The 12,239-nt window shown below is 37.6% G+C and overlaps 1 protein-coding gene across 1 annotated transcript; it reads left to right on the plus strand.

Moving 5' to 3' along the window:
* Window positions 1-4,683: 4,683 nt before the first annotated feature.
* On the plus strand, window positions 4,684-5,292 carry LOC105313010 (uncharacterized). The gene has a single exon (XM_011406120.1). The coding sequence runs from the start codon at window positions 4,684-4,686 to the stop codon at window positions 5,290-5,292; it is 609 nt and encodes a 202-aa protein (XP_011404422.1).
* The last annotated feature ends 6,947 nt before the right edge of the window (window positions 5,293-12,239 follow it).

Consider the following 12,239-nt stretch of genomic DNA (forward strand, 5'->3'; position numbering starts at 1 on the left):
GAAGGAGGAATCTCCTCTTTATTAGCAGCAGCTTCGAAACGCACCCCAAGAGATTGGGATGCATGTAATAAATCAGTATTTGCCTGCAAATCTTCCTGAGCAATTTCAGTGAGAACTTCACTACCTTCATCAAGAGAGGGAGCCCTGCTCTCTTCAGTACTGGCAGCAATTGTCCCAGAGGTGCTCAGATGGACCATTTGAGTTATAATCAAAATTCTGGACATAGTTACATGTGTAATTATTTTCCTTTAAAGAAATAGTAAAATAAACATGATTATAATGCTCTTCATATGACAAATACCCCCCAGTTAAATCGGTGTCTTCATTGTACCAAGGGTAATAAATTATTATTTTTGCTCTGTACTACTTTGTTGGCAGTTTCCAAATTAAATCTCTTGAATCTGATGACAGCTTCTCTCTTTCGGTTCTTCATCTTTCCTTATCTACCAGTTAAAATTATCTCACTTGAAGCTTGAAGCCCATCGTCATCAGTTGAAGGTACTATGTCGGTATCTTCATCATCAAGATAGTCATAATCAGTTGTGTAATTGGCAGCAAACTCTGCCAAACACATGCTCCGTAGACTGTGAGGCCTATGCTGATAGCGATCAATCAAGCTTTTTTTAAGCATATTAGTGTCATTCTCATCTAGGATGACAAGGAAAGGGTTGTCTTTTAAATCTCCAATTTGTTTCTCTTCTGTATTTGAGTCTACATACACCACAGACCTACTAAGCATTTTGAGTGGTAAAGAAAGAATATGGTATACTGCTTCCTGAGCACCAAGCTCTCTATGAGATAAGAAAGCAGTGCCAATTTTCTTTAGTTGCATAAGTAGTTCTTCCCCTATCACTTCCTCAGTGACTGACTTCAGAAGTTGTCCCATTGATTTATCCGCCTTCATGATGTACGAAGCAATGTACTTAATGCAAGAATAAGCATTAAACACAGGTTGAAAATCCATATTTGCACACCAAAGCAACAAAACAGAAGGGTTGTATGGATTTATGTCACACTCACAAGGCTCTCTTTTTAGTACTATGGTGTGACCTCTAATTGACAACTCAATAGCATTATTAAAATCATTAGGATTGACCTCAGTCAGTCTCAGCAAGTCTTCAAGACTGACATCAGTCTTACCAGATAATAGTAATTTTCGCACTTTTCCTAATATTTTGGATGCTTTATTGGCTTCAGTTTCATTGTCACCAGTTACTGGTTTGGTTACTAGTATACGAGTACTTGGAGGATGGGAAAACCTAAATCTACAGCTCATTCCCCGTTTACAGTAATTTGAATGCCTGTGTTGTTGTAACAATAACACTTTATTTCAACTTTTATACCTACCTAAAAATTTTGAAAATTCTTTGTCACTTGCTAAGCCAAATTTTGGTGAATCTTAAACCCATATGAGAGTATGGGCATGAGGAGAGCCCCTAGCCTGGAATTCAATGTGAATATCAATGTCTTACATCTTCCCTAAAGGCTCAGCAGATGGTTTCAAAAACTCATCAAAAAAGACATGAAGGTGATAATGAAAGTGGCGAGCTGCTATAACATGGTTACACTTCAGCCAATTGCTTTTCTCTTGAAAGAAAAGGTTTTCTAATTCATCATTGGTGTAAATCACGCCATCCTGCGTAGCAATAATGCTCATAATATCAGGCCATTTCATATCAGCAGCAGTTAATGTAAAAAAAATGTTGGTATTCCCAACTGACGAACCATTGCAAGCGACTCAAAATGTTTTTTTGTAGTAAGCCCCTCACATTTTTTATAAAAGAGTATGCCTACTTAAGAACTGATGATTTCTTGCCTGGATAGCAGTGAGATTTCCAGAAGGTTTCTTACGCCAGATGTAATAATTGGCAGCATCTCAAATTTGCTTGGATTCCACTTTGTATTGGAAAGCAAGCAAATTTTAGCTAACCTACCATCAACGTCTAAAAGACACTGTTGAAAATATTTTCGAAGTGAAATTTTGTGGGCGGTTTGCATTAAATCCTCCATTACCATAGGGAAATTTAGATGGATTACTCATTTCTTCAAAATGAGTATCAGACATTGTGTCTATTGGATGATGCTCTTCCGCAGGAGCTTCAGAATAAATCCTTGCCTCGACTTCTGGATTTTCATAAAAGAGCATGCTTGTCATTGGGGCACCTCCAGCTATCTGGCGCAAATGTTCATTGCCCTCTTCAATTACGACATCACTTAATTGATTATTAATATTATTACATGTATTAGTATGTGATGGGTCAAAATGACCAGCAGGGACACTATTATTTTGCAGTGGTGTTACAATAATACTATCATTACATGAAACATTATTAGTAGAAACAGGTGTTGTGCTACTGAATACTGGGTCAACGCCAACATAATGCATCTGGCCCATATAGCCAATAATAATTAAACTAAGTAGACTACCTCCACTTGGTTCAATTACAACTACACTGGTAGTCACACTGCAATATATTGTAGGGTCTTAGGAGCAGGGGCGACAGGGGTAGCTTGAGCCACCCCACTTTAGAAACTCCCAAGAATTATTATTCATCATTATTAATGATTTTAGTTTATTAAAATTAGTTGAGCTGGCACACCCATAAATAAAATTTGCATAAGCTCAACATGTAGTCACCTGGTCGAGTTCCTGTTCCCGACTCTTTTCAGCTGTTCAGTTCTTCTAACTTTATAGAAGTGTTATGGCAAGCAGCTCCCTCAGATCCACAGTACTCAATGAAGTTCCAAGTGACAAGCCACATCAGCCAAGATTGTTTCTTTTTCCACATCAAGAATTTGGTAAGACCCATGTGACCAAGCGTTCTTTTCAACCCCAGTGGTTTCACAAGTGCAAATGGCTTCACTATGTTGAGGAGAAGGATCTAGCATTTTGCAATACATGTGTTGTAGCACAACAGAAGAATCAACTTCATTCTGTTTCAAACCTTGAGCAGAACTTTATCTCTATTGGATTTTCCAACTGGAAAGATGCTACAGCTAAATTAACCAAACACGAATCAAGCCACTGGCCACAAAGAGGCTGTGTAAGTCATAACTCTTCCAGCACCTACTGGAGATGTGGGTGAGATGATGTTTCTCAACTTGCAAAGCGACAAATGGAACGTCGGAAGTGCCTCTTAAAGCTGCTTTCGAATGCTCGCTTCCTTTCGAGGCAAGGACTTCCTTTTCGTTGAGATGGGAAGGAGACAGACTCTAACTTCATGCAATTACTTGCCCTTCGTTTTGAAGATATACCCAACCTAACTGAGTGGGTGATGCATAACACTGACAAATATACATCCCCAGAAATGCAGAATGAAATGATTGCTATTATGGGTGCAGTTGTCTTTAGGAAGATTTCAGGTTGACAATACTACGGATGTGTCTCTAATGTAGAGCAAGTTGTCATTTGCCTGAGATGGATTAGTTATAATTTTGATGTACATGAAGATTTTGTGGGTTTGTATGAGGTTGAGTCCATTGAGGCTGCAAGGCTCTATCAAGTTATACTTGATGTATAGTCGGTTTCAGTTGAGTTGCCACAGGAAATGACCTAGTGGTAAACATCATATGACATCAGAGAAGTCACATGCATGCGCTTGCATATAATGAACATGGGCGGCACGATAACGCCCTTCATGTGTCTAGAATAAACTTTCTACGTGAATCTTTTCTTTGCCGATGTTCTTTATTATTATCTCGCTTTCTTGGACTTCAAATATCTTCTCGGACTCTACATCTATCATTACAGCTACTACTAAACTGCTACACCATTCTGTTGGACTTCTTGAAAGTTGTACCTTGTGAAGCTCCTTAGGTAAGTGCTTGCAGCAAAAATTCATTATAAATCTCAATTTTGTTATAATTTGTCAGCTGGTAGTGGTGGTTGTGTTAGCTGTCTCTCTGCATCAACTTTTTTGTCTTAAAAGGATAAGTTATTATTATTGCTATAATTATTAAAATTAACTTACAATTATTATTGTGTTGCTTTTCTAGGATGCCTGGAAGAGGATCAAAAGTCTGGAGAGAAGAGGCTCGTCGTCCGGACCTTCAATTACTTTGTTGGAGAAGATAGTAATAGCAAGGGGAAGAAAGGTGGACAAGCAAACAGCGCTCTGCAAAGACCATCACAATCACTGGTACATTAATTAATTATTATGATTAATAATTTTTACTTTGTACTTAGGATTCTCAAGAAGAACAGTGAATTGCATACTTAGTGAGTATGAATGTTTGTCCACTGATGATTTTGTTTCCCCTGCCAAGAGATACAAATGTTTTTATACTAAGGTATAATTATGCCATACCTTTGCCCAATTTACTAATTTTATAGAGGGTTATTGATAGTTTTGACCGCCTAGTTATATGACAAAAGTTTTATGAAATGTTTGATAGCAGGGTTCAGGTTACAGTTAGTAATTTGCTAGCTGAGTTAAAGATGGCTGATATTAATTTGGTAATAAATTACTGAACTCTAAATTGACTTGTAATTATAATTCGTAGGGACCTCGAACAAACCTGTGGCGACTATTGAGAGATATGGGATTTAAATATAGGATGCAACAAAACAAGCGTTCATATTATGAAGAACCCCAAATAGCTAATCACCGGGCGAAGTTTTTCATAAGGATGAAGAGGAACTGAGAAGAGAAGAAAAAAGTTATATATTTGGATGAAAGATGGATGCACACACATGACGCTATTGCTCGTTCTTGGGTGGAGAAAGATGAAGTTACTGGCGAAACACTTGGCAGTATTAGTTGTCCAAGTGGAAAAGGAAAGCGACTCATTATTCTTCATGCTGGTTCTGAAGATGGCTGGATTCCAAACTGTGATTTGGTATACCAGTCAATTGAAGAAGAGGGTGATTACCATGAAGAAATGAATTGCCAATCTTTTGAAAACTTGTTTGAAAATAACTTAATACCAAATATTCCACCCAATTCATTAATTGTCATGGATAATGTGTCGTATCATTCAAGAAGGTTTGAGCCATTGCCAACTAGTAATTGGAGGAAAGGTGACATGATTACATGGCTAACAAATAAAGGTATACCACTCCCCACTAAAGGCATAAAGCAGAATCTTTACGCAATCATTAAGAAACACAAGGAGAAATACAGAAAATATGTCATCGATGAAATGGCAAAAACAGCTGGACATGAAGTTGTATGTTTACCTCTATATTATTGTGAACTAAATCCTATTGAAATGGCATGGTCACAAGTCAAACACTATGGAAAAACACAATTTAGAATTCATGCTAGACGCATTACATCGTCTTGTGAATGAAGAGTTTGCCCATGTAACTCCTGAAAGGTGGGCCAGTCTAATTAGACATACTCAGGAGAAAGTAGAAGATGTGTACTTTACTGCTGATAGATTAGAAAACTGGAAAAGAGTTGAAGAATTCGTCATACATGTCGGAGCAGATAATTATGAAAGCGATTCAGATGAAGAGGACAGTGACATTAGTGATTACAATTCTGATAACTCTGATGATGAAATATGAAGAAGTAAAAGTAGGGAAACAGTCCACTGCTTATGTCTAGCTCAAAGCAGTAGAGGACTTGTGAGTAAATACCTACTTTTATGGAGCAATAATGGCATTGTATATTGGGGAAACAGTCCACTGCTAATGCAGGTAGTCAGTAATAGTTTGCTGTGCATTACTGCAGTAGAGGACTTGTAAGTTAATACTCACTATAGTTTGTGATTCTTGTTCGAATCTTCTTCAGCAGTCTCATGGGTGGTTGGTGCGGGGGGCCAGTGATGCAGTGTCACCTATTTGCGATGGTACTGGCCATCACCCTTGTTGGGGTGCAAGAACACTTTAAATAATTTATTTTATAATGTTTTTTAGTGAAAATATCAAAATAATTCAATTTAATGCGCTTTATTCGCTATAATAAAATGTAACTACGTGTTAATGATTTACAAATTATAGTCATACATGATGTAATATGTGACGTCACAGAAACGTAAATGGTGGCACTCTTTCATCTTCCTCCGGAATCCCAATGAAAACCTTCCAGAGAACCTAGGTGCACGAAAATTGGTACAGATTTTCGGAAGGACTCGTTATGCAGCTATACCAAAATTGGATCTCCTAGCTGCAAGAACAGCAGTTATAAGGGGTGGAGCTTGGGCAACTCAACTGAAACTGACTATACTCTTGCGCCTGAACCTGAGTATCACCAAGATAAGGGGCAATTGTTTCGATGGCGCTTCAGCAATGAGCGGTATAAATTAGGTGTAGTGGCCAAAATACAAGAAATTGAGCCCAGAGCAGTTTTTACTCACTGGTATGGTCACGCCTTACACTTAGCATGTGCTCATACAATCAAGAGGTGTAAGTTAATGAAGGATGCACTTGATGTTACATATGAAATAACTAAGCTAGTGAAGAGGTCACCACGTCGAGATGCCATAATCAAGCGTATTAAGCAGGAAATGGCCACATCTTGGGATTCTAGAGGAATTCGTGTTCTTTGTCTAACTAGATGGACTGTAAAGAGGCGGAAGCATTAAAATCAATTCTGGATAATTTCAATGCCCTTCTAGAGCTATGCGATGAATCACTACAAATTGTCAAGGACATTGAAATGAAAGCCAGGATTCTTGGTGTTCAAGCTCAAATGAAAAAATTTGATTTCTTGTTTGGAGTATCACTTGGTTTTCTTTTGCTGAAGCATACAGACAACCTGAGTAAAACAATGCAAAAGGAAGATATGTGTGCAGCTGAAGCCCAAAATGTGACATCTTTGACTCTCTCTACTTTAAAATCCCTTCATAATGATGTTAGTTTCAATTGTTTTTTGCTAAGGATTATTGCATCAGCACAAGAGATGGATGTCAATGAAAGGCTCCACATCGTATTGGTGATGGTGCAGCATTAGCAACCTTTCCTGAAGCAGTAGAAGATCACTATTGTGCTATCTACTTTGTAGCATTAGATCTAATTACTTCATGTATTTTTGACCGTTTTGATCAACCAGGCTATAAAATGTATGGAAATGTCGAAGCTTTACTTCTTAAAGCAGCTACAAGTCAGCCATATGAGGAACAGTTGAAGCATGTGATTTCGTTTTATAGCTCTGATTTTGATTATACTTTGCTTTCAACTCATTTAGAGATTTTCTCTAAAACATTTCAACCTATATCATCTGAAAAACAAACAATGGTTTCAGATATTCTCACCTTCTTCCAGTCATCATCACCAGGTCAAGTCCAGCTCATGCATCAAGTGGCAAAGCTAATGACACTATTGCTTGTAATGCCAGCTACAAATGCTCAAAGTGAGTGGTCATTTAATTCTGTTGGACGTATTAAGACGTACTTGCGTTCTAGTATGAGCCAAAAGCGCCTTAACCACTTAATGCTGCTGCATATTCACAAGACAGGTACTGATGAACGGGATTTGATTCATGTTGCAAACAATTTCATTTCTAATCATAAACATCGAAAGAACTTTTTTGGTATTGAGTTCAAACAATCTCATTTAAATCAGTAATTATTTCAAAAAAATAATCGTATAAACAGTACAAGCAATATAATAATATTTTATACGTCATTATAATAATAGGTAGGGGTATGGTCAGGGGCGAGGCATGCACACACGTACGTACTTACGTACCCATGCCAAATGGGTGGGTCAGACACGCGGCCAATATGACCACGCCCATTTTTCACTGCACTTCACGTGCCATGAAGACAGCCCCACCACCTTCATTTTCCTTCCTACGGCTCTGTATTGTAATGGAAATGTTCAACATTTCACTCAGCCCATTTATTGTTAAATGGTCTCCCCAGGCCCCTCTACTTAGCCTATCCAAATAATGATTCCATCTTACAATGGGATTTACCCTAAGAAACATGTCTTCCTCACACTTAATACCAGCACTGGCACCATCAGTAGCTGGCTCATTGAAAGATTTAAACCTAGAATAATGTGTACCATCACTCATGCAAGGATTATGTCTAAAAAATGACACAACTTGGCTTCTAAAATTAGTGTGTGTAGTTTGAATACCACAATGATGAAGATAGTAAGCAACTACATGGAAAAGACAGCTGCCATCAGGGGGAACATCATGGATTGTGTATCCATGTTGTCTAACAAAGTGACTAAGATCACTATAAGGGCTATTAACATCCATGGGAATAATAGGGAGACTATTGCATGGGACATTCACAGAAACAGTAGGTGCACTCTGTTGGGCACCATTAACATCCATGGGAACACTGGGAAAACTATTATTACATGTATCTGGGACATTTACAACAACAGTAGGTTCACTTTGTTGGGCAGTACTGTTGTCATAACTGGGTTGCTTAAACAAGCCCTCAAATATATTTCTATCATCACATGCAGAGTCAGCAGCCATTCCTCATTTATATTAACATTTGCATACAGGGGTTTTTTAACTTTTAGCCATTTGAGGGAATTCATAACAATGGTTGGCCTAACATACTGGTACATGTAGTGATCCTTGTAGGAAAGTTTTCTCTTCAATTTAAGGGCAATCAGTTCACACTGAGATGGCAAACGGGGAAGCACATCAACCACTGTATCAACATTAGATGGGACATTCACAGCTGGTTCATGAGCCCGTTGTTTGCAACTAGGTAAGGATACCATTTTCATAAATGGTATCCTAAGGGAAATCAATCGTAACTCAAGCTCATTCAAACATTCCAGTTTAGGAGGTATAGTTTCAAGGCCAAGGCCATTAGCTTTCGCCATTACAGGAGCATTACTCCTTTTCAGTGAACGATTACAAGTAAGGCATATCCATTCTGTACCATCAGGACATTCATATTGGTGCCTAAAAGTGTTCTGTAACATTTCAGGGGTCCCTTTACTATATTTTTTTCTATCAAAAGAAACTACATTGGGGGAATACATCATGCGGTGACAGACTGTACAAACAAAATCAGGACCCATTCTAATTTTTTTAAGAAAGCAGAAATAGTTTCATCAATGGAATCTGTTTTACTTCGGACAGATCTCTTGCTTGCAGTGTTTTTAGTTCTTTTAAGTTGTAATGAAGCTGAGTCTTTATTAGCTCTCATAAGAGCCATGCGCTCTCGATTAATTATATTCTGCTGTGTAGAGGATTCAAGGCTTTTGGTGCTTCTCACACAAGCCATGTGTTGTTTATTCATCAATTTCCTTTGCGCAGATTCATCCAAAGATTCATTAGTTCTTTTAAGTGCTTTTCTATTTCTATGAAGCTCTTTTTTCTCGCTTGTCATATCCTTAGAACATTTTTCAACTTTTCCAAATATAATACCACAAGAATCAGAGTTTTTTGTAAATGCAGTAATTGAGAACCTTTGGGGACAATTCTTTCCAAATAGTCCGATACTGCACTGATCTTTTCTCTTTTTCAATGAATAACCACAATCACAAGAAATTCTTTTATTATGAATTAATGTACAGCATTTGGCACATTTCCTGGTGGAACCAGGGTTTATTTCAATGTCTCCACCCAAGAGTAAAATTTTGTACAAAAAAGTCAAAATTACTAAACACTGAACAAAGTTTATGTAGTGTTTACCATAAGCTGTAGTCTTCTGGTCAGTTTCATAACATAGGTCACTACCAGTAAATTTACATGTACTTGTACCACAACAAATAAAGCAGCCAATGGCCGCTCTATAAGCTTCTAGCAGCCGTTCTTGGTGAAGAAAGCCTAGCATAAACTAGGCTAAGTTGGATTACTTATAGGTCAGGAAAGAATTGCTTCAAAGCAATTTGCCACATTTAAATGGAGTAAAACGTTGTATTCTACCTTCAATTACATCATTCCCTTCACTATGACAGAACTGTACGAGTGCTGACCAAGCTTAGCCGCATTTTCTGCTTTTGCTCCCTCTGGAATGATAAATGAAGCAGTTGGCTGATAAAAAAACTTTTTCAAGCTCTAGTGTTGGCTATAAGACTCTTGAGAACTTGAGTGGAAAGAAGCAGCAGAGGCTTGAAAACAGATTTGGCTTGGACACACTCTGACAGGACAACTGCTTTACCCTCGCTTCCACGCCTACGCGTGGGCTCAGGTAGTAATACTGAACTAGATAAAAACTATGATGATTACCTTTCATACACTAAAGTATGGTTGGAGAAAGTGAACAGAGGTGGATTATGTCAGGTCAAAAATGAAGTTTATTAATAGTTATTTAAAACATTTTCTGTTACGAAGTGGAGTGTTGTCACAGGTGGATCTATGTATTTCAATCCTCTCTTACAATTGCCTCTTACAGGCTGAAGTCCAATTGACTTTAGCATTCTTAATGAAACTGTACCATGTACAAATGATAATACAGTCGGGTTTGTTGAATATCCTCCTCTCATCCTCTGACGCCCAAAAAAACTTTCTAAAGGGTCCTGGCAGAGTTTCTCAGATAAAATACTTTCACTCCAGGTATTTTCTTAAAAATGTAATCAATTAGCTCTACAAATGAATTAACTAACATGTATAAAAAACCATTATATACATATTTACACTTGACCATTACCTGTTATCCTCAATCCTGCCAGAGTTTCCTTGGCAAGACACTTACTCTTTCTGCTCTTTTGTCCTATCTTCTGTTTTGATGTAATCTTGCCATTCATTTCAAATAAGGAAGAAACTCATCAGTTAACCACTACATGGGTCTGAAGTAGTATTATATTTAATCATACTTTAAAATTTACTTTTATCCTGCTATGCTTTTTATCTGACGTTGCTGTATATGGACGTAAATCTGGCTTTCTTATATACTGAGCTTCTTTCAAGGAACGAACATTCATGATGTCAAAAAATTTAAGAAACATTCTTATAAATTCAGGAGACTCCTTCAAATAGGGGTAGCTAAGTTCAATTACATTAGCAAAAGTACTGCTTAAAATCTGAAGAAAATATTGTAATACTGGATGTTTTTACATAGTAACGGACTTGTACATCAAGATCTACCCTCATTCTTAAGTAAGAGGTCAATTTAATGTGTTTAGCTTTTAGCTTCAGCAAAATAGTTAACCCTCCACCAGCTTTTGTTGTCCGATGTTTCTCGTACTGTTTCTTCAAAATGCTCCACTTAATCAATTCTCCATTGATCGATAATAATACCAATATTAAAAACCTTACATGCATTTATTATATAGGCGGTAGCCTATATGTAGGATTGAGGTTGATTTTTTAAGATGGCCGCTGTTTTTATGATTTTCAAACACTTATAACTCTGTCATCTTACTTTGCACAGCCTTATAAATGACTGAGATGAGCTCTCCTTCACGGAGTGATTCTCCTGGTACCTTTAAGGTGAACTGCAATGTAGCGAAAGCATTTCTGGAGAATAGGCCCAAATTCATATTTCTACAAAATTCTTCAGACTTTTTCTTCTTCTTTCATCTTCTATCAACACGGAAATTTTTTAAGCCAGGGAACTGCTCGAGTTGGCTTTTACATCATTTTTTTGTGCTTGAGTCAAGGACAGGACATGTGGCATCAAAAAGAAGCAAAGACAGAGAACAATGGAAGACAAATTCCAGCTGGAGCACTGCGTGATTTTGTGGTTTGACACCATTTTAATTTATGCGCACATGATTAGCATTAATATGATTAACCTAACAACATAATCAAAACACTGAAAACAGAATGTAATTGATTAATTTAAGAAAAAAGAATGGAAACAAGTAAATAAGAAACATTGTATAATAGTGAGTGGGCGTATCAAAGGCTCCGCCTGAGGTTACAAATGTAATGTAACACAGCTCTCATTTGTAACACTCCCTGCGGTTTTATTTGTATTCCTGTGGGTTGACAGCAAAAATCTCTTAAAATAAAATGTAAGAAACAACATTATTGTACAGGTATTATATGCTGAAAGTCAACTAATAAAGCTTGCAATAAAGTCTGGCCTAGGACGGTCCAGTGGCCCGCGGGAACGGACAGCGGGTATGTACAAAGTCGGAACAATTGTGAGTCTCAAAAGTGCAGATAACTTTAGATCGATTCACAGACCAATAATCCATGCAGGTAGAGTTTCACTGCTTTCCTTCTGCGTTGAAATCAATGGTTGACTAAGCCTCAATAATAAATACAGATGGCCGGGGAAGGTAAGATCGATACATGGCAGGTCAGCAAGCGCAGGATCTCTGTTCTAGACCTCTTCCAGACATTATAGCCTGAAAATAGTACGATTATGTCAACCTAATGCCTGAATCAGTTGGTAAAAGTACCTTTTTGTGAGCCTCC

This window comes from Amphimedon queenslandica, unplaced genomic scaffold (assembly GCF_000090795.2).
Source record: "Amphimedon queenslandica unplaced genomic scaffold, v1.1 AMPQUscaffold_13522, whole genome shotgun sequence".
Lineage (NCBI taxonomy): Eukaryota > Metazoa > Porifera > Demospongiae > Haplosclerida > Niphatidae > Amphimedon > Amphimedon queenslandica.